Source organism: Knufia obscura (assembly GCF_036327395.1).
Source record: "Knufia obscura strain CCFEE 5817 isolate CBS 148926 chromosome Unknown scaffold_20, whole genome shotgun sequence".
Lineage (NCBI taxonomy): Eukaryota > Fungi > Ascomycota > Eurotiomycetes > Chaetothyriales > Trichomeriaceae > Knufia > Knufia obscura.
The window spans coordinates 162,286-188,369 of NW_027042706.1; the positions used below are offsets into that span (position 1 = coordinate 162,286).

Below are 26,084 nucleotides of genomic sequence, written 5' to 3' on the forward strand. Positions count from 1 at the left end.
GTTGCCTAAACTGTACCGCTTGAGTTAACTTCAGTAAGGGGCGGCGCTATGTTCAGATCGAAATCTGGTGTATTTCGCTGTGCAGAGGTGAAGCAAGAGAGATCGCAGTAGTGTCCTGGATAAAACTTCACTCTGACCTTACGCCTCCCCAGATGGTATCTTCCCACTTGTCACCTCTCCCCAAAAACACACCAGCCACCTTTCAATACCGCTCATACCCCGTCAACCTCCTCAACCTCCTCGGCATCCCACGAAATTCTCGCTCTTGCTTTAACTTCTCCGCGAAAATCGTCGTGATCGTGGCTCGCCAAAACCGAGACACCCCCTGAACTCTCGTGAATGAACCTGTCCATACTGGACTTTTGTCGTAGGAGAGCTTGAATATCATGGTGACGATCTCGATGGGGAGTTCGTTGAAGGTCGGCATTGCGGCTGGTGTTCTGGAGGAGGTTACTGCTTATGTCTGAGAAGTCGTTAGCACCACTCGGCGGAGGTGTAAATCGAACTTGCGTGGTAAACTTCTGGCAGTGAGTAACAAAGCAAGAGCCGTATTGTGATGGCGTTGTTTGTGCAGTCGAGGTCAATATTTGAGTCGGTCTCGTGGATGCCTTGGAGAAGCAGAGTGGTAGTAGTGCAAGAGCCGCACCGGAGTTCAAGAACTCGAAATTAGTCTAGCAAGTCGCTCTATCAATAGCAGAACCTGCCAAGTCTCAGCGCCTGTGTATGTAGCTCATCAATACATTTGCTGATGTCCTTGCCGAGCCTTCTATTACACCGAGTGCCCACCTTAGCACCGACTACGCCGTCCAACCGCCGGCGCCTTCGCTCAAATGAAATGCAGCAATTCTCAAATCAAATTCAATACCAGCCCAGTTATGCAAACTCCACCATCTATGTTCTCAACAGTCCCTCTACCAATCGACAATTAAATCAAGCTTGTGCATGTCACAGCTTGTGACAGACATCCCACTGCAACAACATTCATCATGGTCGTAGCGATCATATTGACTGTACCCAAAACGTTGTTAGTCCAGTCGCAAAAATAATTATGTATTAGGTGTCACCAGGTCTGGTGTCGTGAGAGGAGAGGGCGGACATCAGGTCCATATGGAGCGTTGTTTAGTGTATAATCCAAGTAGGTGTCGGGAGGTGATGTGCAAGTAGTTTGGCAGGTAGGGCAGTGGTAGGGAGCTGAGTGTGAATGGTGCTAAGGTTCAACTGCTCGCCTTAATTTGTAATTCTCGTCGTAGACGAATTCGTCGTTCTCAGGATTCCACCGGTAGGCTTTAAAGTCTGCTCCGTAGGGTCGCTATAAACATGTTAGCAAATGCACCTTCAGCCAGACACCATGGCGCTTACCGGCTCAATCATGTAAGCCACACCCAAAGGCACGTCGAGGTCTGAAATGTCTTCCTGCTTCAGGCCCAGGAAGTAAGCGAGCAACACTCTTGTAATCGAGCGGTGGCCAATGATCAACACGTGATCCTGCATCCGCTCGATCTCCAAAATTACTTTTCGCAGTCGATTGATGATATCCAGATACCCCTCGCCACCCGGTCCAGGATATCTATACTGTAGCTTGTCTTTCTTCCGCAGTTCGTATTCTGCTTTGCATTGGGTCCTGATCTGTTCATATGTCATCGATTCCATATTTCCTGCATTAAGCTCGTCTAGCATCCGCATTTGTTTGAGATCGAACTCGTCCTCGCAGAAGTACTGTGCCGTTTCGATGCTCCGATTTAGCATCGAACTCCAAACACAGAAGTTCTTTCCTGTTTTCTCAGCTTGAGCTTCGACTTCCGGATTCGGTGGTGTAGTGTCACCAGGTCGTGGAGGAAAGTGAGTATTAGCTTGTCTTTCGATTTGTCTCTGCTCCCATGCTGCTCTTTCCTGCACGATGAACTTTTCGAGTGCTCTGGCATACTGGAGACCTTTCTCGCTAAGATGACTATCACCACCAATCTTGCCACTGACATTGTCCATCGATTCTCCATGCCGTGTCAGCCAGATCTGTCGAGGAGCGAGGTTGAAATTCATTAGATATGTGATGGTCTGCACCGAGAGAAAGCCATTGGCTCGGTAAGTGACCATCTTTCTACCAACATCGATCATAGAGCAGTATGGTATGTCGTTCTTCTCCTCGAAATCTCCAAGAGGCTCATATTTCTTCTCATATTGAGCCACTCGTTGCTGAAAGTCCTCGAGTGACTTGACAGGATCTTTGTCCTTGTAGTCTGGACCAGAGAGTTTCAGCCGCATGTTGGCTTCGAGAAGACCACGATCCTCACATCTCGATTCGAGGAAGAGGACATTCACACCGACATCGCGGGTCTTGAGATGCTTGATCAAGGACATCCGTCGATCTTGGGTATGGTTGGTCGCATCGAGAATACCCACGGATCCGCCATCGTATAGCACATACTGCAGGAGCTCATCTAATGTGTCGTGTGCCACCTGCTCGCGTATCCTCTTCGCCTCTTCATTTTCTGGGTCGAAGAATTTCGAGTCCTGCTCGATATGATCCGGCTCGGGCATAGCTATTGGCTCTTTCACATGTGCATCCAGGCTCAAGGCCTCTCGGCCGTTCATGTTGAGGGGCGAGATCGGAGTGGCTTCGGAGAACTTGTGCTCGTCGTTTACCAATATTTGTGTGGTCATTGCAGGAGGTCCGAGCAGATTGTCGTGGTCGACGATTCCTTGAGGTTGCGAGGTGTTCAGGCTCATCTTTCGTACAGAGGCCCGCAACTGGTCTTCTCTGCTTTGCTGCACAGTATGACCCTTCCCACCGACAACACGCCGTCTGTCGCCAACATTGAAGATCCGGGTGGGATGTTGTAGCCAGTTCAAATATCTCGCAATCTTCTTGACAATGTAGCTCTTCCCTCGTGCTGGTAAGCCAACCATAATGATGATCAGCTTTGCGCCAACATCTCTCTCTGATATCCTTCCATCTGGGGAGACCTTCGACTTGGTCAAACCTGGAATATCGAGGGTCGTGGCTCGTATCTTGGGGGTCGATATACCTGATGTACCGATTTTGCCTGGTCTGGCCATTGTCAGTACTGTTACTGGTCCTATACTTATTTTTGTCTTACATATGAGGACTTCCCGGCGCAGATGGGACAGGAGTATCTGTTAACGCCCTCCCATGACTATGCGCCGTGCCGTTTGGCTGTAAATGACTCTTATCTTCATCTTGCGCCCGGCCCGTTGGCGCTTTCGGAGGAGGTTTCAGTGAACCTTTGGGAGCAGACGTAGGTTTGGCATGAGTAGGAAGGACGAGTTCTGGAGGTGGTGAATGGTTTGCGCTGCTTGATGAATTTGTGTTTGAACTACTTGTGTTGCTCAACATGACCATTCGTGCTAAGTCGGAAAAGGTGTCTGCTGATTGTCTTCTTCCTGGCGATCGGAACTTGGCTTCGATGTCTGCTACCGTGGTCTTAGTTTCATGGTGTGTGAAAGACATCAAGAGCAAGAAGGGCGCCTGATCCGATATCAAGTCTATAGCGAGTCAGATAGATGTCAGAAAATGGGAAAGCCAGAACGAAAGCTGCATGAGTCAAGCAAGTTTTTGGCTGGGGCGGGAAGTGGGACTGGCCCTGCACTTGCCAAACTTAACTTAAAATTGAGCTTGAGCTTGCTGCAGGTGCCACGCTTTGGGCCTAAAAACGCTTATTGGGGCGTCATTAGCCCTGATTTTCCAAGGTACAAACGCCCTGCCAATAGGCTTGGCTGATATCGAACAACGTCACCCAAGATTTTCTGTTTGATGTCAGGAGCGGCTGTGCTACCGTGCACTACTTCCTATCTGGATTGTGTTTGCCAGGTGCTTCTTGGACTGACGCTGGGCGTTCAACCGCGATGAACAGAAGCATCACAATCAAGTCAGTGCAAAAGATGATCTTACGGAGTATCTCTTCCATGGCAGCACGATTCTAATGCTACTCAAGGGATTCGGTCACCGAGTCTCACCGAAGTCCGGGGAAGAACCAGGCGAGCGGAACTACTGTGATCTAGCTTCTGGGGAGGTCACTAGTTCCGGTGAGTGAGATCAGCATGAGAAAGAAGACCTGTCAACCATCGCGAAAGCTGCCCGTTACAATTGCTATGCCCGAAAGGGGCGATACCATGACAGCCCCGCTTGGCCCGCTGCCTCGAACCCGCAAGAGAAATCGTTGCATCAGAGGCACTGATCAAGGGTGACAATGCTAGGTCTTTGCAGATGGGTGTGAGTAGAGGACGGAGAGGATTGATGGAAGCTAGAGGTTGCCATATCAGGGCTTGTGTCCGACTCAGGAAACATCGATCCGGCGCTTTGCCGAGCGATTGCACGGTGCGAGAAGGTCAACATTCTTGCCGGAATTCGAAGCCATCGCCCCCGTGACTCGGGCCGCTCTTCTCGTCTCCCTCTCTCTCAGCAGCACATGACTAAGCGTGGTGCACCAAGTCTTCAAAGTCCTCGACAGAAATCGCAGAAGTACCGGATAGAGTTCAGGACGAGACTCGACACGTGATCGCGCGTTTACGCGTCGAAAATGCTCAGCTTGCTGTACTTCGCCGTACCTGTTCAGTGTTCGACCTGCATAGTCCGCGCTGCCTTCGCACGATCTTGCCTTACCCTGACTATATTTCTTTCGCTGCAGTCAATATCAGCATATGGTACGGTATCCGTCGTTGTTTTCTCCTAGCTCACATTGATCGGATAAACCCTGATGTATCGATGTTGTTCGCGTGACCACCCTCAGCTCGACCGAAATGAGTATGCCTCAGATCCTCAATTGCGAGAAAACTGTGTCGAGTCATGGGCACACTGGACGCTACAAGAACATCGAGTCTCGTCGCTTCCGCCAGCAGGCATAGGTTTGTGATGAGGCACAGTCGCAGCGATAATAATCGTCAACGATGATGCATTCTGGACCAGGAGCTCACCGTCCGGCGTCGACGCCTCCCACAAAGCCACGAACGCACAAAACTACTCACAGCAGCTAGAGCCTCGACCCTGAGGCATCTGGAGCTGTTTGCCATCTTCCATATAGCTGTCGCCCAACTGCCGCCCGACTTCATCCACAAACTACGTTAGCTTGAACGTCCACAGGCCATGGCAGGTCTCTGCCTCAGCTTGGCACAATGGCTTTACTATGATGAGGCTGATCTGGCTTATGCTACGCTCGCGAGCTGAGACTGTTTGCGGGTCCTGCTGTATAAGACTCAATCTGGAAGATGATGTAGGAAGGAACTGGTATTTTCAGGAGGGTCGATGCGTAGCGAGGTCATGCGAGATGCTTAGAGTTCGCGGATGTTGTTAGCAGCGTTCAAAGCTGGTGTGTAGCCCACCACGACATCATCGTAGACGGCGTATTCGAGTAACGAACAGAGAAGACTATGACAGCTTGAATGTGAAATGTTTCAATCACCAAATCCACAAAGTAACGGTCTCCCGGCCTATCATCATAGGTGATCGGTGTCTTCCTCAATACTAGTTCAAGTTCAGACGTCTAGCCCATCAACCGCAAGAGAAGACACTGATGGAAGAAGGGAGAATGTAGTAATGATGCCTGACTCGATCAGGCAATAATTGATAGCTGTCACATGCTTGGCAGGGCTGGCAGGTGCAGTCCGAAACATCATTTTTGGAGAAGGCAGCTTCACCAACTGAACTCGAATCTCGCAACCCAACCTATTCGAAAGCAAACAATACACCTATACCGATCTCTCAGGAGGCCTCCATATTTCTACCACAGATCTAAACCGAGCCGTAGCTAGGATCACGTTGATTCCTAGTTTAACCCCCTCAGCGTCCTCCAGAGCAACCCGATTCACGTCACACGACCAATACCAAAACAAAGCCCAATCATGTCCGAGACATCTTCTGTCAGAATGGCCGATTCCAAGTCAGCAAAGAAGAGAAAGGCCAAGACTAACTTTGCCAATGCTCCACCAGCTGAAACTTCCAACGAGGGTCAGGTCAAGGTCAATGGTACAAGTACGGAGGATGACGGTGGAAGCCCTTACCTCAAGGAGCTACAGAAGTGAGTTGCCAGAACTAGGTCACCTGCATAGCTAATTTGATCAGGCAAATTCGAAATGTTACCAAGAAGCTCACCGCCATCTCCAAGACAAAGACCACCATCGCAGAAACTGGTGAGGCAGACCTCGATACCCTGGTCCGTACCAAGAAGATCTTGCCCGAACAGCGATCTCAAATCGAGAGAGAACCTCAACTACAACAACAATTGAAGGACTACGAGAGTCGGCAGAAGGTCTTCCTCGAGTTTTCCCAAGATCTCGAATCTCGATACGAGAAGGAGAAAGATGCGCTCAAAGAAGCCCACGAAGCAGAAATTGAGAAACTGAAAGAGGAGGGCACCCAAACTTCAACAAAGGATTCGCAGACAAAGGTCCGAGAAGCTCTCCAAATCACTTGCCAGTTCCTGCATGCGGCTGCATTCCAGAGACAGAAAGAGGATGTTGACCAAGTCGAGAGTGACGCATACGAAGCTGTCCTGTTCCACCTCTACCAAGGTAACTCGACTGCGATCAATACCCTGTCCAACGTTGTCGAGGGCTCTGACGAAAAGATCACAAACAATACTGGTGAAGAGTTGGACTACACCTTTGGTCAACTCAAGACATCGGCCATGTCTACCACCGTTGATGAAGCTGAGCCGCAAGAAACTGCAGAACCAGCTGTTGAAGAGCCAGCTACTGATGAGCCAGCTTCAGACCCTACCATCGTCAATGCCGGCCTGACAGAGCTCGAAGATACCGCTACTGTACCAACCTCTGAGGAGGAACCACCATCTGCTGCTCCAGACCAAGCTTCCATTGCTGAACCTGGCAATGCAGTCGCTGAATCATCCTGGAACCCTGAAGCCTCCATGACCGAGACACAGACCGGAGAAGACTGGGTGCAGGTACCACGAGATCCGGCCGAGACCGAGACTGGCGCTCCTCCTGCCATGCAACAGAGTACTTCCAACTGGGCTGATGAAGCTGGTGCAGCTGCTGAAGAAAGTGGTACTACACCGGTGGCAGAAAACGATGGCTTTAGCGAAGTCAAGCGAGAGCGAGGTGGTCGAGGAAGAGGCGGTCGTGGAAGAGGCTTCGATGGTCGAGGTCGAGGACGTGGTGGTCGTGGTGAATTCCGAGGTCGAGGCGGTGGACGCGGAAGGGGTGGTCCAAGAGGTGGCGCTCCACAAGCTGCTCAAGCCTCTTAGGATATGGCTGTGTGCTCCAATTGTGGTGGCATTGGTGCTCAGCATCGGATTTCGACTTGTCGACCGCCGGGTTTTGAGCTTCCGGGGGGACCTCCGCCGGGGTTGGAGGTGAAGCCTCCTGCGCCGATGTTGTCCAGGGATCAGTTTCGACTGCCCGGGCGTATCTAGACTGAGGTACTCAAACTGAGCTATAGATTGTGGCGGTCTCAACGAATGTGCCACGATGCGCAAGCACAGACTGGTCATGATCACGACTGTGTACTATCATTGTACTACTGGGTCGGTATCAGTGGTTGAGAATGACAAGGCTAGATAGCAAATGGAAGCTCATTCCCACCTAGTTGATCATAACGCACAACCTGACAGTTTTACTCCTTGACCTTCAAATACGCCACCACCTCCAAAAACGCAAAACCACCCAACCGCCCACACTGCGCCGGCATCCACTTCTCCTTCCAATTATACCAACTACTCTGACTCCCCAGCTTCGTCCTCGGCCTCCCCTCCAGCGCATCATGCCAGAACTCAACCTCCACATCGTCTTCACTACCAACGAATTTGAGTGAATTCATAGATCTCAAGGTCTTGAGGATATACCGTCGACATGTAGCCTGAATACCGCACGGTGAAGAGCGCAGGGCATCGACGTATTTGAGTGGGATCATCTCCTGTGGGATATTGGCCAATTTCAGTGGTTTGATATGTCGCTCCGCGTAGGCCGTACGCTTGATGCGTGGATCTTGATCTTGTGGAAGGGGAGTATTGTACCAGTCGTATGTGATTATTAGGACTTGCTGGTGGTAGGGTAGCTGGTTTATGAGGATGCCGATGGTGCTGTTTTGGCCTTTGGTTGCGTTTGTGGTGATTTCGTGGTAGAAGGAGCGGAAGGATTTGAGGGGTTCCCATTCTGTTTCTGTTTGTGTTTCGGTGTTGGCATCGAGTTCGTTGTTGGGGTTGGGCTTGGAGATGTGGGTCTGGTGGGTCTTTTTTTGGCGGTAGATGTCGATGTCGAGGGTGCGAGCGTCGATGGGGAGGGAAGGGGCGCAGATAGACTGTGCGACGTGTGTCGTATAACGGTTGTAGCAGAGGGTGAAGAGCTCGGAGATCGAAGAGGGGAGATCGGTGAGTGGGATGGTTTGCTGTCCTAGATTTGGCATGGAGGTGGTATGTGCTGTGCCGCTAAGTGAGGTCGAGGCGCAGGTGAAGGTGATTTCTGTTGAGGTGGTGTCTGCGATCGATGACTGGGCTCGTGCTTGTGCCATTACGTCTTGAGCCTTCTGATCTGCGATCTTGTGCAGGTGCTCTACGAGCTCTTCAGGTGTGATATCGGGATGCTTTCCTGCTGAGGTTTGGGATGATTGTCAGTGATGAGAGATACGAAGCTGATGTGTGCTGCTATACATAGCTTGAAGCCCTCCAGCAGTTGAGATGCCAGAGATATACATGGGGGCTCTTGGTTTGAAACAGCAGCTTGGTCGTGGTTGACGGAGCTATCTGCCCTGGCAACTGCTGGACGATCAGAGGTCAGCGCAAGCTTCACATCACCATGGACACCTTTTGAGCGCTGTTTTGGATAATCGTGATCTTGCGAAGGGGCGCTAGCCTTGCGCTTCATGCCTTCTTTGTGGCCGTTCATCCTGTACTGTGGTAGTTAAGTGTGAGACTGGGGAATGGAGGTAGGCTCAGAGAAGGCGAGATGGCTCGGGACGCATGACAGAGTACTCAGCAAAAAAAGCTTTGGAAATCATGGGTGCGGCTCATATAGTGATATTGAGAGTAGTATATGAACAGCCGCAAAGTGACTGGGTCCAACGCAAGGAAGTGACAAGAGGAGAGTGCAGCAACGACACTGCTAGCAGTCAATGAAACGGCACTTCGCAGGGCACCAGAGCGAACAACAGCAGTGTTGATGAAATATTGGGACGTTACTCGTTCGGTTTGATTCACAGTACGATGTTAGAGCCTGGTTGATGCTGGCTTCAGGGGCCTTTACCCTGTCGCAGCTGCATGGGCTTGGACTGTGGTAGACTAGGGAAAGTGCTCTGAGGTAGAATGGTGGCATGTCCACGCCACATAGCCGGGTGGCCAATGGCCGTGATCTTTGTGCATTAAGTGATGGCTCGATAACGATGGTTTGGGCTTCCAGCGGCAGAACTGGGTAGGCCGCTGATGTGTGCGCTCGAGGTCCAGCAACTCATGGGATGTTCAAGTCCGCTGTATCGGGTTTGTTGATGATGAGCGCAAGAACATATGAGGATGAAAGGAAGCTGAATCAAAACTCTAGGAGCTTAAGGTTGGCCGGCGCCAAGCAATTGGCGGCGACCTCATTGGGCTCCGCGGAGAAGAGACTGAGCGGCACCTCTGAGTTCGACCTGACCTCTGCGTCACTCTTTAGGTTTCGTGTATTTTAGAGACATGCACCGCTCACGCCGTGGTCGGTACGTTCTCCTTCTTCGTGGATTCGCACAAGGCGAGCCACAACGCTGAAAAAGAATAGGCAACACAGAGAAGTGCCACTAGTGAAGAGCATAAGCTTTATGGCATATGCGTTGATATATGGATTGGAAGTATGGGGACTCCACCAGGCATCACAAAGAACATCCTTTGGAGCATGGTGAAGGTAGAGTACTCTCGAATCTTGCATCTGGGGACACCATTCCTTTCATCCAGCAGTTTGGTCGAGCTGCAACGCACATGGGGGGATTTGTGTATTGAGATGAAAGTATGTCGACGGATTGGCCAGCGCATATCAAGAACATCCAAGCTGTTACCCCCGCACACAGCAGTCATGTTCGCGCAGTACCTTCACAACGTACGAAATCCTTCATTGACCCGCCTCGTCCGAGCTAGATTGGGAGCATGGCGCGGAAGAACCCTGGACTTACGAAATTTCCAGGGCCACTAGTGCCGTCCACGCTCCGAGCCTAGCTCGCTGGCTGACAGTCTCAAGATATCGTTTGCAGAGAAGGCAGATGTCAATCGTCGTGGAGACCCGAGGAAGATGAGATGGTACGACAAAAGGTGAATGCAAATGGGTATGGGGATTGGGGATGGGGATGGGGAGGAAAGGTGTATTGATGCGGAAAGGGAATAAATAGAATGATCAGCTCCCAGTCCGTCTCACAGACCTCAACACATCCTCAGCCCGTTCCAGCCGGAACACACAACCGTACCGATACGGTAGTGCTCCGGCACTCATGTGGGATATCTTGCTTCTGGAAAGTACTAGTACTCTCGAACTGAGGTGTGAACATGACAACTGACCAGCTTTCAGCAATTGCTTGCTAGGACAGCCGTAAACGTTACCCACTGTACCGGCATACTGTCGTGCAGTACCTCTGCAATACGCATCATCTGTCATAGACGGGTACGGTCGGCCCAGGTGGGAAGTCTAGGATGCGGTACTCCGGCCTTACCTGCTGCTTAGGATCTCGGACTTTCCAGGAAGAACCAGACACTGAGTCGCCCACCACCCATCTCGAGACGTTGCATGTCGTTTCGGTAGGTGCCAACTTGTCATGGAGATCTGTATCGAATGTCTGCTTGCGAGTTGCAGTGGCCAAGGGGGGAAGTGGTAACGATTGAGGTTCAGTAGTGCTTGCGAGGTGAAGTGCTCAAAGCGTAGTGCTGGGGAGGGGGAAATGTGGTGTGAGTGAGTGGGAAACGTCCAAGGAGGCAAAAGTAATGACCGAGTTCACCAGCCTCGAATCTGCTCGATTCCAAAGACCTCAACACACACCCAGCTCCTGCGGACTGCCCAGCCGCAGCAGTACCAATGTACCGATACATTGGCCCGGCGATGCTCATGCGGATTATTGCTTCTGGTGATCAAATCTCAAAGGATCGCTCCGGAGCTGGGCATGTGGGGCATGACAATTGACCAGCTTTCCTGCTTGCTCCCACATGTAGCATATACAGGACATCAGTACCGCTACCCACCGTAACGGCCTTGTGATGTGCCTTACCTCCTCGAGACGCAACGTCGGATATCTGTCATGAAACGCGTCCAGCCGGTGCAGTGGAACCGTTGATAGTAACAGTGGGTCCGCTCTTGCAGGTCTGCTACCCAGGGAAGTATCTGACACTAGACCCAACAGCCACTCGCCTCAAGATGTTGCGTGCCGATTCGGTAGGTCAATTGTCATGGAGTTTTGAGGAAGAGGGAGACGGGGTAGGTGGAGTTGCTTGTTGCGGGCTTGAAACGGACGAACGAAGGTGCAGGGGAAACAGGAGCCAAGCATCGGCCTCAAACCTTCGGCAGTATCCTCACGCACACCCAACTCAATCCAATTGCAACGACGTTGCAACGCTCAGAATGGGACATTGGTTCTAGGTGTAATTGCGTTGAATGTGCGACACATGGCGACCGACCAGCTTTCAGCGTATAGCCAGGATACACCCCGGTTACCCATTGTAGCGGTGGTAGTTCGTGCTGTACCGCCTCAAAGCCAGAGATACCGTCATCAATTTGCATACCTCAAACAGGTAGGAACCTTTGACCTAGACACCCGACACATCCTGCACTGAAAGTGAGGCTTAGCTGAGCTTCAGCCAAAGTTTGTTCGCTCCTGCTCGGCGGCAGCAGATCTCGGGATCGCTGAAGATGAGTTGGTAATACCAGCCGCCATGGAGGATCTGTTCAGGTTCGAGGCGCATGCTTGAGTGAGGGAAGAGGGGGGATTGTTTACTAACGACGACCTCAAACCTACACTTCAGACCTCGACACGCACCCTCCTCGTCCCTTTGGCAAGAGCTTGCAACACCAAAGTGGAGTAACTGGTATTAGGGTCATCACTGAAGCTGAGGGTGTTGCCTGAAGTCATGATGACTGTCCAGCGTTGATAGTGACAAGACTGCCTGTCCACAGTCGGCAGTACGAGTCCGCACCTCCGCAACGAGGGCGATACCATCATCGAAGAGGCAAAGGCCAGTCATCATGGAGGTCTGAAGGAGATGAGGTTGGTCGTCAGGAGAAGAAGCAGTGTGGGTAGGAATGCCTTTCTGTGTAGATTTTCAGCACTTGGCCAGGCCAGTGCGGTCCTCTGTAGTGTTAGCAATGTCGAGCGTGATCGTATACCAGTCTGCGAAACAGTAAAAAAAGGTCGTGGTCGATGTCGTAGAGGAGTCGGTGGTCGCGGCAACAATATCGTCGAATTCTAGTATTGGTCTTATGTCGTGGGCTGGGAAGTCGTACTTTGTAGAAGATGCAAAAGATGGGGAAGGAAAAAAGTGATTGTACGCGACAGGTGCGCGGGTGAAGCGCTGAAGAATATCAATTGCAGTGGTGGAGAGGAACAGAAAGGTCACGTGTGAATGACCTTGCATGGACTTAGCGTGTTCCTTCTGGTGATGCCTAAGGCGACGAACTGCAACACGACTTGCATGGCTCCTGTTGAGGCTGTTTTCGACACTTCCTCTTTCATATCGCTGTCAAACACCGACATCCGCTTCATCCCTGTGCGAAAATGCGACATACAGTATTCCTCAGACAGCTTAACAAATCGTCCTTGCCGCGTGCACCCCATTTCTTTAGGCCACGGCCAGCGCTATGCGAAAAGCATTTGCACACTTGCACATTGGTTGCCTGCCCTACAAACAACGTTCGAAATCATGACAAGAGCGTGCTGATATCTTGTTTTATGGACTGTCCATCAACAGACACATTGGCATGCTGGAAAGTAAGCTGCATACTGCAACTTCAGCGAGCATGATTGTAGCTCGACGGAGCAATCACATCAAAGCTTGTCCTACGAGACTGAGCATCATTCTTGCGAAGCGCCAATCGCACACGCCCTCGTCGGCATACGTCGCCAGACATGTTCTCACTCAACGTAAGACAAGTTGTTGGCTAGCGTCATAGGATAAATATATCCACTGGTGCATTTCCCCACACATGCTACCACGGATTTGGAAATCCATGTCACTTCATTGGCGGATAGGATCTGGCCCCAAAGGTGCCGCCAATCCCATCGATGGAGCAGCTCTCGCTCTGAGGACTCCCGTTTCTTCCATGGACATAAAGGCAGTATGGTCTGCATAAGATGTGCCTCTGCCCACTAATCTTTTCACAGCCACATCAAATCTGTGCCTGGTACTGCCTCACTATGCCTCCACCCACTCAAGAACAGCTTCAGGGCTTTGCGCCCTACGCAAATTCCATATTCGATGCATTCAAGGTACGTTCGCTGTGTAATGCTACTAGCTCTTTGCTAATTAACGTCAAGAGGACGTCCCAATTGAAGACACAAATATCAGTGGAAGAGCTGTGGGATTTCTTACTCAGCAGATCAGAGCAGGATACGCAAAGTGCTAGCGCCCCAAAACGAGAGACCAGTTTTTCGCCTCCATCTCAATCACCTAGACCAGATGTTGCAACCTCGTCGGCGAGTCCTTCAGCAATGGGCGGACCTCAAATGCAAGGAATCACAGATCCCCGATTGTATCACACCATCCACGGTGGCCGGCATTCAGGGCACGTCTCACCACTAGGACCTGGATTGTCCGGACCAAATCCTTTTGCGAAGGAGCAGCGGGCGCCGCCTTACGACCGCAGTCATTGGGGTGTACAATGATGCTGCTGCGGTAGAGCATAGCTAGTGGGTGATGAGTACTGGAATGAATTACCTCCGCACACGACACGTCCTGCACACCTAAACGCGGTAAAGTCGGTAATGATGGTATTGATGAGATGAAGCATTATCGCGCCAACCCCGCAACCCTTTAACAGCAGGACCACAATCTTTCACTATGACCAGGCTTTTCGCGACCAGGGTATCAGGAAGTTTAGTGTCCCGGAGGATTTGGCGAAGTGTGGATTTTGCGGACGAAGAGGAAGACCGTGTGTGCGGACATATTGTTGGGAATCTTCTAGGAATCGATGGATGGTATTTGATGAGGCTTGACAGCGATGTAGTTCGAGGACAGGGCGAGGCTATATCTCCGGATATTGGAGCTACACGAAGAGGCTGCGCTCAGGGGAAGGCGGCGTAGCCGGACCAGTGCTCCATAGAAGAAAGCAGGTATCTAGCGCGCCTGCAATAGCTTCGTCGATATCTCGATCGTCTGGGAGGGTTGATGTTTGGCCAGTGGCATCCTGGTGATCCTGTCAGACCTCGGTCTTGGTCAATCAGCCTAGCCGTTCTCGGGCACAGCTGTGGGAAGGTCGACTGGGCGGAATGATCGATCATGATCTGCCTGTTTCTAACAAGCTGCGTGTAAATGCTGTGATCGGGAGGATGAGGGATCTCGAAGCATATCAGATGCATGCTCGAAGGAGGAGGTAGACGCAGGTCAGTAAAGGACTATGACATACGAGTCGCGCTCGAAGCTGGACGGCGTCCAGGGAAGGACTGGAGCTTGACTGGTTGATAATTGAGGTGGGTCTAGGATCTACCGTGCATCGTCGTGGCACGTTCATAATTCGACGTCGAAGGTAGGACGTCGTCGGAGCTACGTACTCGCCAAACGCATGGGTGTTCTGCAAAGTCAACCAGTCTCCGCCCTCCTCGCATCAAGCAACCAATACCCCTCACTCGCCTCCCCATCCCCCAGTCCCACCGTCGTACTCCCAACACCAGCTCTAACATCCACAACAGTAGCAGAACTCAGATTGTCCACCTCATATGCCACGCTCTTCCCATTGTCCTTTGCATCTCTGCACTTCACTTCCACACCCGGTAACAGCAAGCTCCCCGTCTTCTGCGGGATGAGCACAACCACGCCCTCGAACTCCCTCCGCGATGCCATGAACGCCGCTTTACGTTGTCCGCCGACGAGCCAGGAGTCAGTTTGGCCTGTAATCTCGACTGTGACTTCTGCATCGATATTCGCACGAACGTCACTTGCCACACACAGCTTCGCGAGGATCGGTTGTCCTACTATACAGCTCATCCCATCATCAACCTTGATCCGCGTCGTAACGAGCATATTGGTCCGCGGCGGGTCAACGAGTAACCTGAGCGTTCTCATCGGCGCAGCATCAACGTCCATGTTCAAAGGATCTTTTATCCGCGACTCATGCCATTCTTGCAGTGACTTCTTCATTGGTTCTCGATGGTGCTTCGCGAAGATGTTGAGGATGCTGTCCCATCCGAGTTCCTCGTAGGTCCACATTGTGACTTCGCTTGTCAGAGCGGCTAGTTCGATGTCTTGCTCTGTCCAAAGGGTGTGTAGTTTATTTCGCAGATGTGACGCCAATGGACGTAGTGCAGAGGCGAGTAGACTTCCATGTGCGCCATCTGATCTGGTAGCCTGGTGTGCAAAGTCGTGTACAATCGTGTCAAGCAGCATCTCATCTACGCAGTTGTAGCTGACCGTAAGCACCAATTTCTCGTCTGTTGCGGACGCCTGACTTCTGGTTCGCATCTGCACTACCCAGCTAACAGGTTGCTTAGGGAATGCATCAACCGGCTCAGCCCACGATGGCGCGTTGACCTCGCAGCCCGCCGTTCCTTCCAGCTTGCAATCTAGAATCGAAATAGGCACCAGCCGACTCGGCGCAAATGTGAAGCGCGAAAAGGTCGCATCTTTCTGGAAAACATCCTGCACATTCACACCGATAGGCAGCAATGTCATGAAGGACAATGTATCGTAGTACTCGCAACGTCCACCGCTTGACTCGTACTGCATCTCTGCGCGGATAGACATTGATAATGTGCTCGGGTCATCGAGACTGTAGGGTATCTCAAACACAGTTTCTTCTTCGGCTTGAATATTAGTAAATACCAGAACATGAGAGTCGTCGATGCGTTTTATCTCGAAGTTTGTTCCTTCCACACAATGTGCCGACTGTATATCCAACCGCGCACCGGCCGTGGCAGGCTTAAGTCGCAGCTGCGCTTCACTGATATCGATGGATGGCCATTTCAGACGAATAGACACATTCCGTTTCTGTGGCAAGTCCACCAATGGCGCATGCGAGGCTTGCAGCTGTGGTGCGCCATTTCGTGGGTAAATGTAGATTGAGGGTGGCACGAAGCAGTTTGGATCAAAAACTCGATCGTCCGCGTCTGCGACGTTCGTCCGTTGAAAGTCGTGCTTGAAGGTGATGTTGCCGATGGTCACAGTCAGCGACACTGCGTCATACCAGCCTTCCGTCTGAGTGCGGCCTGACAGATGCAGCTGCATACAGGACTCTCTGATAGGTTCAAGCACTTCGCTTGTCAGTACAAGCTGAGCAGGCGAATGTTGACCACGACTTTGACCTTTGAGTTCGGCAGTAGCGTTCTGCATAGTTTTCACAGGGACCAGGATTCGCAGAACGACCGTCAGAGTGTAGAAATCCTGGCTACTGTCATGCGAGATATGGTTGTCCACACTGTCAACAGCGAATACCACATCGAAGGGTAATGCGACAGGTCCTTGACTGGCCGCCTCGATCATCTCTGTCCAAAACTTCTGCACGCTCAAGTCATGAATCGCTGATTGTATGTCCAGAAACAGACTCTGAACCAATTCTTCATGTCGACCAGCTTTCCGCAGACAGTCCATGTACACCCGTAGCATTGACCGATCCGTTGACGTCCGAGGTGGTCCATCCAGGAAGCCCGGTACAGCGTCGAGCCAGCTAGCTGCTGCTTCATGGTTTTCGTTATGAGCTTCCAAACTCGCCAGATCGAAGAGTAATTGACGTGATGCCCTGGACTTTCCTGCCGTCGTATAACATTGACAAGCGCAGACTGTCAGGAGCTTGTAAGCACCCAGAGCAGATTCCTCGGTGTGCAGCACAGAGCGTAAAGACGGAGCAAGAATGCCTGTCCAAGCAGTAGACATGTCGACGTCCGGTGATCGACTATGTGCAATTCTTGGCAGATGCGGAAGTAGATGCGTTTGTCGACAGAGCTGCAGAAATATGTTTCGTAGCATGGTGAACAGTTCGGCCGCCCAGAAGACCAGATCGGTCTTGCTGCCTTTGACAATGCGAAGAGCATCGAAGATATCCTTGGTAGAAGAATCGGCCCTGTTGACACCAGAGCTGGCCGTGCTGGTACTGTTAGAAGCCATATGAACATGACTGCTAGCGACATCATGCGGGCTGAAGAACTCTCCATTCCCCTCACTGCTGCGTCGAGCTGAAAGACTGGAGAACGAGCTGATGATATGACATTCAGAAAGAGTCTGCAACAGACTTGACCACTTCCAGCTAGCCACAATATTGTCGATAACGACTTGTTGAATCTTCAGCTCTTCATCTGGCAGACCTTCTCGTCCACCCCACGCAGCGAACAGATCCTGTCGGAGATTCCGTGCAGCCAAATTCATGAACTTGATGCTTCTTTCACAAATCTCAGAAAGGATACTCGCATCCCAACGTTGACCACTTTGCCGGTTTGCGGATTTCGATCGAGGCGGAGGCACGGACATACCTGCCCTTCGAAGCATGATCTGCATCTGGCGAATAAAGATGTAGATGCGGAAGTCAAGAGCACTGACTTGATTCGTCAAGATCATCTGCTGGTAGTTTCGTCGTTCAAGCCGCCAAGGGAACCTTTTAGACTCGGCATTCGTCCATGCTTGCAGGCTCAATGCAAGATCATGATCACCATCCGACTCATTCGTGTCCTTCTGGTTGAGAACAGCTCGTATTGTATCCTTCAGATCGCTAGCGAAGGGTAGTAATGCATTCGCAGCATCTGAATAATCCTCCTTCGCTTGATCCTGAATCACCGCATCAAGTCCAGCATCCAGCTCTTCGTAAATCTGCAAAGCATCCTCCAGCAGACCGACATTCTCGAATCCACGAGCCAGGCCCTCCTTCAGTATGAAGAAAGTACAGAAATTCCAGCCAGGAAGACTCCTCTGCTGCTCTCTTTCTCGAATGTCCTCCTCATATTGCGCCACCCGTGCGTCGAAGGACTGAAGTATAGCAGTCTTTAGCTTCTCTATGAAATTTGTCCATTGCTCTTCAATTTCCAATGGACTCAATGTTGTGCTTGGCTTTGCTGGGTCTGCCAGTCTAATCTGAGCTACCCTCTCGAATGGTGCTTTTGAAGAGCTGGAGAAGTCTGCTTTCAGTTTGTCGAGGATCGTGCTTGTGCTCTTTCCAGTCCACTTTGACTTGCTATTCACACTGTCTGTGCTATTCGCCATTTCCACCGAGATGTGCTTGGAAGATTTCGGCTGGCTCGCAGCGGCCGTACCAGGCAGCACCACGTGTAAAATAATGTACTCGTACGCATCATGTCTCTCCTGCCCTTTCGTGGTCGACTTGCCGGAAGTCGAGAAGCCCAAGCTCTTAACCCAGTCCTTCACATCCTTCCGCGCCGACTCTTTGTACTCCTCCTTGTCGTCGCATCGTAGTAAATATATTCTCACAAATGGCGTCTGGCGTAGACCAGGTATCTGATGCCGCCTCGTGGCTCCTCCATCCTGAGGTGGGCTTTGTTCTCGATCAAGGGATACATCGAGCTCTTCGATTGATCGCAATGGCCGAGTGGGGGACTTCCAATGTAAGTTACCTAGTGGCAGCCTGTTTTGCAGGAGGGGAGCGACATCGTTGAAGAGGCCACTTGGGTCGGTGAATTGTACTATGACTTTGGAGTTGGTTGAGCCATCTGCTGCTTCCATTCTGCAGCCAAGGGAGGGTATTCGATGTGTTTCAGCCGGTGATACATGGTGACCAGCACACACAAAGGCTGGTCAGATGTCAGTTCAGTGCCAGTCGAGCAAGGCACTGTAGTTGCTGAAGGTGAGGCAGCATGCCGTGGTCTTGTGTCGAGGGTGGTAAAGAGGCCAACTGGGGGAATGCACAAAAGAATGCCTTAACATTTGATGCCTTGCGGAATAGCGACGTCAACAACAATGCTTCAGGTTTCTCGGAGGCAGTCATACACAAGCATTCATGCTCCAGGGGGATCCGGTCGAGCATAGGTATACAGTCGCGAGCATACACTGTGTGAATGACCGTATACTAGGCTCCTCTGAAAGGCAGGAACAGGACTGAGCAGAATGACACGCAATCGCGAACAGAACATCCAGCAGCGAGGCAAGCACAATGAGCACGACGTCTAAGCATTTCTTGACTGCTATCTTGCAACAACTCGGGTCTATTGAGGTCGGTCAATCATCCCATACTCCATCAACAGCCGGCCATGCCTCAACCCTGGCAGACCTGAAAGGACGAGCCGCCGAGCAGGCCAGATCCGCCATGCTCACACTGCATTTCCTCTTTCCACACGAACTTCTCCCTGCTCTGGACTTGGTCGACCGCAAACTCGTCAATAGACTCCGATGCCAACATGGCGACGGTCAAGCCAGTTCACTTGAAGTATTCTATGTTCAATCAGCTTCTGCTGTCACCGAATCTGTTAATCGCAGGTCGGCCAGCTCAAGGTTCCGAAATGCATGGACAGCCACGAAGATCCACTATGAAGTCAGGCTAGACTCGTGGAATTGTACTTGTGCCGCGTATGCTCAGTCGCAGCTGAAGTTGCTTCTGGCAGATCATGGTGGTGGTGCGGAGGAAAGGGTGTCAGTTGGAATCCCAGAAGCCGACCTAATCCAATCACGGCCATTGGTGGGAGGAGTCGCGACCAAATCGAACTGTCAGATACCAATCTGCAAGCACATCCTTGCCGCCGCGCTCGCCAACGCTGCGCCAAACTTGTTCGCTGATGGCTTGCAGAGCAGAGAGGTCTCGAAGGAGGAGACCGCGGCATGGTCTGCTGGTTGGGGAGAAACTTGACATTATGCTTCGTGTTTCATGCTCGCTAATTCGAATTTCTTGAGTGTCTCTCAACTAAGGCTTCTTCTTGGTCTTGTCCTTATCCTTCGTATCGTCTGCCGGCTTCTTCTCGGCTTCTCCATTCACTCCACCATTCGCCTTCTTTTCATCCTTCTCGCCCTCCTTGTTCTCACCTTCGTCCTTCTTGCTATCCTTCTCCTCTTGCTGTTTTATATTCTGGATCTTGTTGTCAATGAGGTCGTGGAAGGCGGTGATGGCTCGGACGAGAGAGCTGAGATAGATGGTCATCAACTGATCGTTCGTTTTGACCGTCATCGACCGTGCTAGCTCGCTGTTCTGTACTTGAGTCTTGCCCATTGGCTGCGATGCTGGAGATGTTGTGATGTTCGGAAGGAGATTGAAGATGTCTTGTAGATTGCCCAGAATGGCGTGGTTGACAGGCAGCTCACCATCCATGACCTTCTGCAGGTATGCGCCAATATCTCGTAACCGTAGATGTAGACCTTGCAGCGACTGCAATTGTGCTGTGATTCTTGCTGATAGTGTTCCAACCGCTACGTCTCGGATATCTCTTAGCAAGTGCTCTACACCGATCTCCTCTGCCTCTTCTGCCTCGATGGTAGATGGCGTATGTACGAACGTCTTGGATGTCGTAGTTCCGTCATCCTTGATTTCCTCGATGGCAAAGTATGCATCTGTCGGCACACCAATCTCTTTTGGCTGAACGTCGATGATGACAAGAAGAGGGTTGGGAGTATACCGCTTGAACAGCTCGTTGATCTGAAGGTCGGAGGCTCGCAGCTTCGGGCCAGAATGGTACCATCCTATCAGCTTCTCTCTTGCATTGACCTTCTTGAACATTTCCCGCATGCCCTCTACGTAGTTGTGATCGAGAAACCATACTGAAGGGTCCTTCTCATCTTCCTCGAAGGGCACTAGGGCATGTTAGACGCGCACACGATCAAAGCTCTTAGTTCTGCTCACCTGCGAAACTGTTGGATACTCTGACATTTTTGCCATCGTTTTGACCTAGAAGTACACCGACCACTCTTTTCCTCGTACCCTTTGCTGATCTGCCATAGTGATCCGCTGCAGATAGAAGTACCATAGGCGCCACAGACACTTGTCTGCTCACCAGAGACAACGTTTCCGCTGTAGTTGCAGGCATGATGATGAGACTTGTGGTTCAGGCGCGGGTCTATATGGTAGGGATATGAGGCGAGGAGGTTCAGATAGTGAGTGCGAGAAGGCGGCGAACTGGAAAATCGAGTAAGCTGGTTTAGAGGTAATGTCTTCAATTGTGAGGAATGGGCAGTAGCAGACGAAGCACTTGCACAAACGAGGCACATTACCGCATCTGCGGCAGGCACGACGCTACTACGTCGACGCACTCGAAACGGGGTATATGGCTCACGTGACCAGAAGTATTCAAGTCCGCAGAGCCACTCTTACCGATTGCCGCTGACGTTTTGATGCAACGGCACCCGCAAACAGAAGGTAGCATCGCTCATGACATTCGAGTCACTAGAAATCAACGGTCCGTCAGCACATTTGACACAGAAATGCGCATGATACAGTGAGCGTTTTCTGCTATGTAGAACCAAGCATTCTCACACCTCCGACGGAATTTATTCAAGAGCATTTGGCACTACCTCAAACCTCCAGTACTATTGGTAGATACATTCGCTGTACAGGCCTTATGATCTGCCTTCCACGTTGGGATATCTGTTTCACCGTCTTCTAGTGCCTACCTATGCTCGACCTTGCTGATATCCTCCACCCTTTCAGCCTCACCGCCATCACCAGCCTTCTCATCACGACGACCATTAGTCTCCGGCATATCCTTCGCATCATGTATATCAACAGCGACCTCGTCACCAAACAACGCAGCAATCTCCTCCAGCGTCCTCCCCACCGTCTCCGGATAAACAAAGTACACAACAGTGATGAAGATCGCGTCACATATGATGAAGATCAAGAAGTACCGCCAAGCAATATTCTCCACCGCGATCGGTGTGACTTGTACCAGCATCACCGTGATAGCATTGAAAGTGCAGAAGGCAACAGCATTTCCAGCTGCTCGAATTGGTGTTGGCATAATTTCTGACGGGTAGGTATAGCCGAAGGCATTCATGATGAAAGCATATCCGACGAGGTAGACGAACATGAAGCCCACAGTGAAGCGGCCAAGGAGCATATTCGTATTGCCTGAGGCTTGAAATCGTGCCCAAACTGACATCCTGTTAGTTCTGCTCCAGCATATATTGGATTTTCAGCGTAAACTTACAGATGACCATAGCGATCGACGCCAAGAATTGCACCCATAGTGAGCCGAGCAACGACTTCCGGCGACCAAGCTTGTCGAATGACAGAGCACCTGCGATGCAGAAGATGGTGCCTAACGTCCCCCACACTCCCACCATAACAAGTGCCATCTTGTTCGTGATGCCGAGGTACTGGTACAAAATGACTTGGTAGTTCTGCAGGGGAATGATACCAGTGAACATCGCGAAAGCGAATTGAAAGACCACGATGAACATTCGCTTGCGGTACGATGGTCGGCTGAGGACGGTGCGGATGCCAACTCGTTCACGAACTTCGAGCTCGTGCTGTGCTTTGATCTGGTTGAACTCGCGGATGTAGAAATCGTCGTCTTGTCCGGGTTTACCGCCATGGAGCCTCTTGATGACAGCCAGTGCTTCATCATAGCGGCCCTTCATGACGAGGAATCGAGGGGACTCTGGTAGTAAAGGGGTGAAAGCTGCCATGACCACTGGTGGTACGAGTTGTAGACCCAAGAACAGTCGCCAGGCAAGGTCGGAATTGATGTAGCTGAATCCAAGGCCCATCCATTCAGTCACTAGGCCGAGTCAGTCGAATTCTGCTATAAGTAGCATGAGACCTACATGCATAACCGAGGTTGATGTTCAGGTTGTATAGACCGCCGACTCTACCACGAAATTCTGGTGGTGAGATCTCGGACATGAACATGGGGCAGACGCCGAAGACAAGGCCGCAAGCTATGCCACCGATGACACGTCCAACGAACAGCATCTCGATATTCTGAGCTGCAGTCTGCAGGATAGCACCAACGACGGCACTACACATAGTCAGTCTTCACAAACTCCCTATCAGCAGGTAATACTGACACCACACAAGCAATGTAGATTGTAGGCCTTCGGCCGTATCGATCAGGTAGCCAGAAATTGCAGGCCGATCCAAAGAAGCTGCCCACATAGTAGCATGATCCTAGCGCTCCGATCGTGTTCGAATTGAAGTTGAAATAGGATATGAATCTCGGATATCCCAGGATCGAAGTCGTTAGGCCGGAGTCATAGCCATAGAAGAATGCTCCAAAGGAAAGGATACAGATGGAGTGGATATTGAACCTAGTTTAGGTCAGTGGTCCGCTCTGGACAATAACATACTTAGCCAACTCACTTGTTGAAGTGTGTCATCTTGGGAGCACTTCAGCTGTCTGTCTGAGAATAGGCTGTTGCCAGCAACGAGCTGTATTTTGGTGGACCGCAAGCTTTGAAGTATGCAGATTGTGTGCACTGTTGCGACATACATACTGAGCCATGAGTATCCGAGGGTTCGGTACGAAGCAGTTCCTCGGGCCCAAGTTCGCGGGGTAAAGCTGGGGGTTAGCGAGATCTGGGGTTAGCATTGTACAAAGCTAGCAAGGATCATACGAAAGATATGGCACCATGCAGCAGCGTTGGATGCTTTTCTGAAGTCTAGACACTGCAATAGACCGTGCACCTGGTAAGGCTGAGTCAGTATCTTCTGACTCATCACTCACCTCATGCCTGGAGCCCGCCAGCTAATACCTGATTGGACTTTCTATTTGATCTCGCAAGGAGTAAACCGTGATATTCTAAGGTGATTGTAGGGCGAGCGAGGAGTCGTCGACAACTTGCGAGCTTTATCGATGGCTAAGGGAAATTAGAAGCTCTTGATCACCTCATGTACTGCTCGCTCGTACTGGTGTCGGTGACGTTGTGGGCAACTCCACCCTTCGGACCATCTGTTGGCTCCCTCACATTTCTGACTCGTTCGGACTTGCTGGCGATAGGAGTCGCCATCTCGGGATCGATACATGTACAGTATGCCGTGGTATTTGGCAGGTGCCACAGGTAGGATCTACCAGTGAGTAACCATGGTATCAAGCGTTCGTGCATCCGCTTTCAGAGCCACCGGTCTCTGCCGTTCCTGAGCTAGGCGTCATTATCACTCCTTCTTGCATAGTAGTTCTTTCGCTGTGAGATGTTCTCAGTAGGCTTGATCGAGCTGGGAAGCACGCCGGTACATAATCGCTGTCAACATATATTGCAAAGATGGCGAGACATAACAATGTAAAGACCTTTCCTGTCCAGATGGCGGTGGCTAAGACTTGGGCGAAGACTTTCCCGACGATGCAATTGTACGACACCAGCATTGACTTCCGCAGTTAGTCGAGAAACCCACGCGATCGCATGTCGTATACTTGAATAGAATGCTCTACCAGTCTACACCACTTTGGAAGGTGTCATCGGGCTAGAATGTAAGTACCGAGAAGTTCTCGCTGCGTACAAGAGTCCTGGGTGCTTGTGGTGTGTCAGTAGGAAAAAGGCAGGTTACTGTGCCTGCACGGCTAAGGTATCGTCGCAGGCTTAACATCCCGACACAGCTCCGACCAAGCATTTTCATATGGGGATGAGAAGAGGGATATGCTCACATATGAAACCATACCTCCATTGATCCTACTGGTAAGCTGGATCTTCCGGCAGACTTACATCAAATTCACGGAAAGAACAGCTGCGTGCTTTTAGCGTCCCTTCCTCCGGAAGCTCTCCGAACAGCTCGTATGCCGGACATGCTTTGTGTAGACCTCCAGAAGCGCATTGTGCATCGGGACAGCTCATTCGGACTCTCCCTTGAACATCATCGTAGCAGGTCATTCGTGCTCGTTTCTACAGAAGTTGAGGCTGATACTCGGTGGAGACTCACCACTTCGTACAAGGTCGCATCAAAGCTTGGCGCTAATTTGCTGGTTGTGAGCTCGGTAGGTAGTTCGGGGAAACGTAAGAACAGAGCTACTTGTACCGACTTTCGTGCTTTCAGTGCTGTTGGCCTAGTCAACAGTCCATTTCCATAACCACGATCCTCGACATATTCACCTATTTCTACATCCTCGATATTCCCAGCTTTGCCTTGGTCCGGCTATCGTTCATCTCACCCACATATCATGTCCGACCGACAAGTTGAAGACCTGAAGTTGCAGGTCGCCAACCTCACAGCTCGCTTAGAAAAGCTGGAGGGTGAGAACAAACCTGCACATTCGAAGAGCCCTGCGGAAGCTATGCGCATGATCTTGATCGGTCCGCCTGGTGCCGGTAGGTTGTTACAGACCTCAAAAGAAAGAGACATACTGACACGTGCGCAGGTAAAGGAACGCAAGCTCCTAAGATCAAGGACAAGTATTGCGTCTGCCATTTGGTATGTGCTTCGAAATACTGCTTAAGGACCTGTCTGACAGCTCTAGGCCACTGGCGACATGCTCCGAGCTCAAGTCGCGAAGAAGACACCTCTGGGTCGGGAAGCGAAGAAGATCATGGACCAAGGTGGTCTAGTCAGCGACGATATTATGATCAACATGATCAAGCAAGAGCTGGACACGAACAAGGAGTGTCAGAATGGGTATAAAAGTCAAGTTTGCTATGCGACCAAGCTAATAGCTGCAGATTCATCCTTGATGGCTTCCCACGAACAGTAGCCCAAGCTAACGGGCTCGATGACATGCTGCAAAACAACAACAAGCCTCTAAAACATGCTGTTGAGCTTCAAATAGACGATCAACTTCTTGTCGACCGTATCACAGGTCGACTCATCCACCCTGCCTCCGGCCGATCCTATCACAAGGTCTTCAACCCTCCAAAGGATTCCATGAAGGATGATGTGACGGGCGAGCCTTTGATCCAAAGATCCGACGACAATGCCGAGGCCTTGAAGAAGAGATTGGTGACATACCATGACCAGACCGCTCCAGTCGTGGCCTACTACAAGAAAGCCGGCATCTGGTCTGGCATTGATGCAAGCAAAGATCCAGGTACCGTGTGGAAGAGCATGCTGGGCGTTTTCGACTCGAAGCCTCAATCAAGCAGCATTCTTTCCAAGATTGGTCTGAAATAGACCATTACGGC

At 51.1% G+C, this 26,084-nt stretch overlaps 9 protein-coding genes across 9 annotated transcripts; 4 read left to right on the forward strand and 5 right to left on the reverse strand.

The window, feature by feature from the left end:
• Window positions 1-1,207: 1,207 nt before the first annotated feature.
• On the reverse strand, window positions 1,208-3,466 carry PFK26 (6-phosphofructo-2-kinase; the record flags this gene model as incomplete). Its single annotated transcript, XM_064879150.1, has 3 exons — window positions 1,208-1,309; window positions 1,360-3,046; window positions 3,096-3,466. 3 exons carry the CDS (start codon window positions 3,464-3,466, stop codon window positions 1,208-1,210), a joined length of 2,160 nt encoding a protein of 719 aa, XP_064725103.1.
• Window positions 3,467-5,853: 2,387 nt separating this feature from the next.
• On the forward strand, window positions 5,854-7,217 carry PMZ80_010763 (uncharacterized protein; the record flags this gene model as incomplete). The annotated part of the gene is made up of 2 exons (XM_064879151.1): window positions 5,854-6,029; window positions 6,074-7,217. 2 exons carry the CDS (start codon window positions 5,854-5,856, stop codon window positions 7,215-7,217), a joined length of 1,320 nt encoding a protein of 439 aa, XP_064725104.1.
• Window positions 7,218-7,585: 368 nt separating this feature from the next.
• Window positions 7,586-8,853, reverse strand: PMZ80_010764 (uncharacterized protein; the record flags this gene model as incomplete). The annotated part of the gene is made up of 2 exons (XM_064879152.1): window positions 7,586-8,559; window positions 8,619-8,853. The coding sequence occupies 2 exons, from the start codon at window positions 8,851-8,853 to the stop codon at window positions 7,586-7,588; spliced, it is 1,209 nt and encodes a 402-aa protein (XP_064725105.1).
• Window positions 8,854-13,321: 4,468 nt separating this feature from the next.
• PMZ80_010765 (uncharacterized protein) lies at window positions 13,322-13,789 on the forward strand (the record flags this gene model as incomplete). Its single annotated transcript, XM_064879153.1, has 2 exons — window positions 13,322-13,393; window positions 13,442-13,789. 2 exons carry the CDS (start codon window positions 13,322-13,324, stop codon window positions 13,787-13,789), a joined length of 420 nt encoding a protein of 139 aa, XP_064725106.1.
• A 913-nt stretch (window positions 13,790-14,702) lies between these two features.
• Window positions 14,703-18,782, reverse strand: PMZ80_010766 (uncharacterized protein; the record flags this gene model as incomplete). The annotated part of the gene is made up of 1 exon (XM_064879154.1): window positions 14,703-18,782. The coding sequence occupies one exon, from the start codon at window positions 18,780-18,782 to the stop codon at window positions 14,703-14,705; it is 4,080 nt and encodes a 1,359-aa protein (XP_064725107.1).
• A 427-nt stretch (window positions 18,783-19,209) lies between these two features.
• Window positions 19,210-19,899, forward strand: PMZ80_010767 (uncharacterized protein; the record flags this gene model as incomplete). Its single annotated transcript, XM_064879155.1, has 1 exon — window positions 19,210-19,899. One exon carries the CDS (start codon window positions 19,210-19,212, stop codon window positions 19,897-19,899), a length of 690 nt encoding a protein of 229 aa, XP_064725108.1.
• A 54-nt stretch (window positions 19,900-19,953) lies between these two features.
• RPN8 (proteasome regulatory particle subunit) lies at window positions 19,954-21,067 on the reverse strand (the record flags this gene model as incomplete). The annotated part of the gene is made up of 2 exons (XM_064879156.1): window positions 19,954-20,834; window positions 20,884-21,067. The coding sequence occupies 2 exons, from the start codon at window positions 21,065-21,067 to the stop codon at window positions 19,954-19,956; spliced, it is 1,065 nt and encodes a 354-aa protein (XP_064725109.1).
• A 579-nt stretch (window positions 21,068-21,646) lies between these two features.
• Window positions 21,647-23,357, reverse strand: PMZ80_010769 (uncharacterized protein; the record flags this gene model as incomplete). The annotated part of the gene is made up of 5 exons (XM_064879157.1): window positions 21,647-22,131; window positions 22,187-22,759; window positions 22,806-22,999; window positions 23,049-23,288; window positions 23,341-23,357. 5 exons carry the CDS (start codon window positions 23,355-23,357, stop codon window positions 21,647-21,649), a joined length of 1,509 nt encoding a protein of 502 aa, XP_064725110.1.
• A 1,772-nt stretch (window positions 23,358-25,129) lies between these two features.
• On the forward strand, window positions 25,130-26,073 carry ADK1 (adenylate kinase; the record flags this gene model as incomplete). The annotated part of the gene is made up of 4 exons (XM_064879158.1): window positions 25,130-25,277; window positions 25,328-25,380; window positions 25,427-25,581; window positions 25,626-26,073. 4 exons carry the CDS (start codon window positions 25,130-25,132, stop codon window positions 26,071-26,073), a joined length of 804 nt encoding a protein of 267 aa, XP_064725111.1.
• Between the last annotated feature and the right edge of the window lie 11 nt (window positions 26,074-26,084).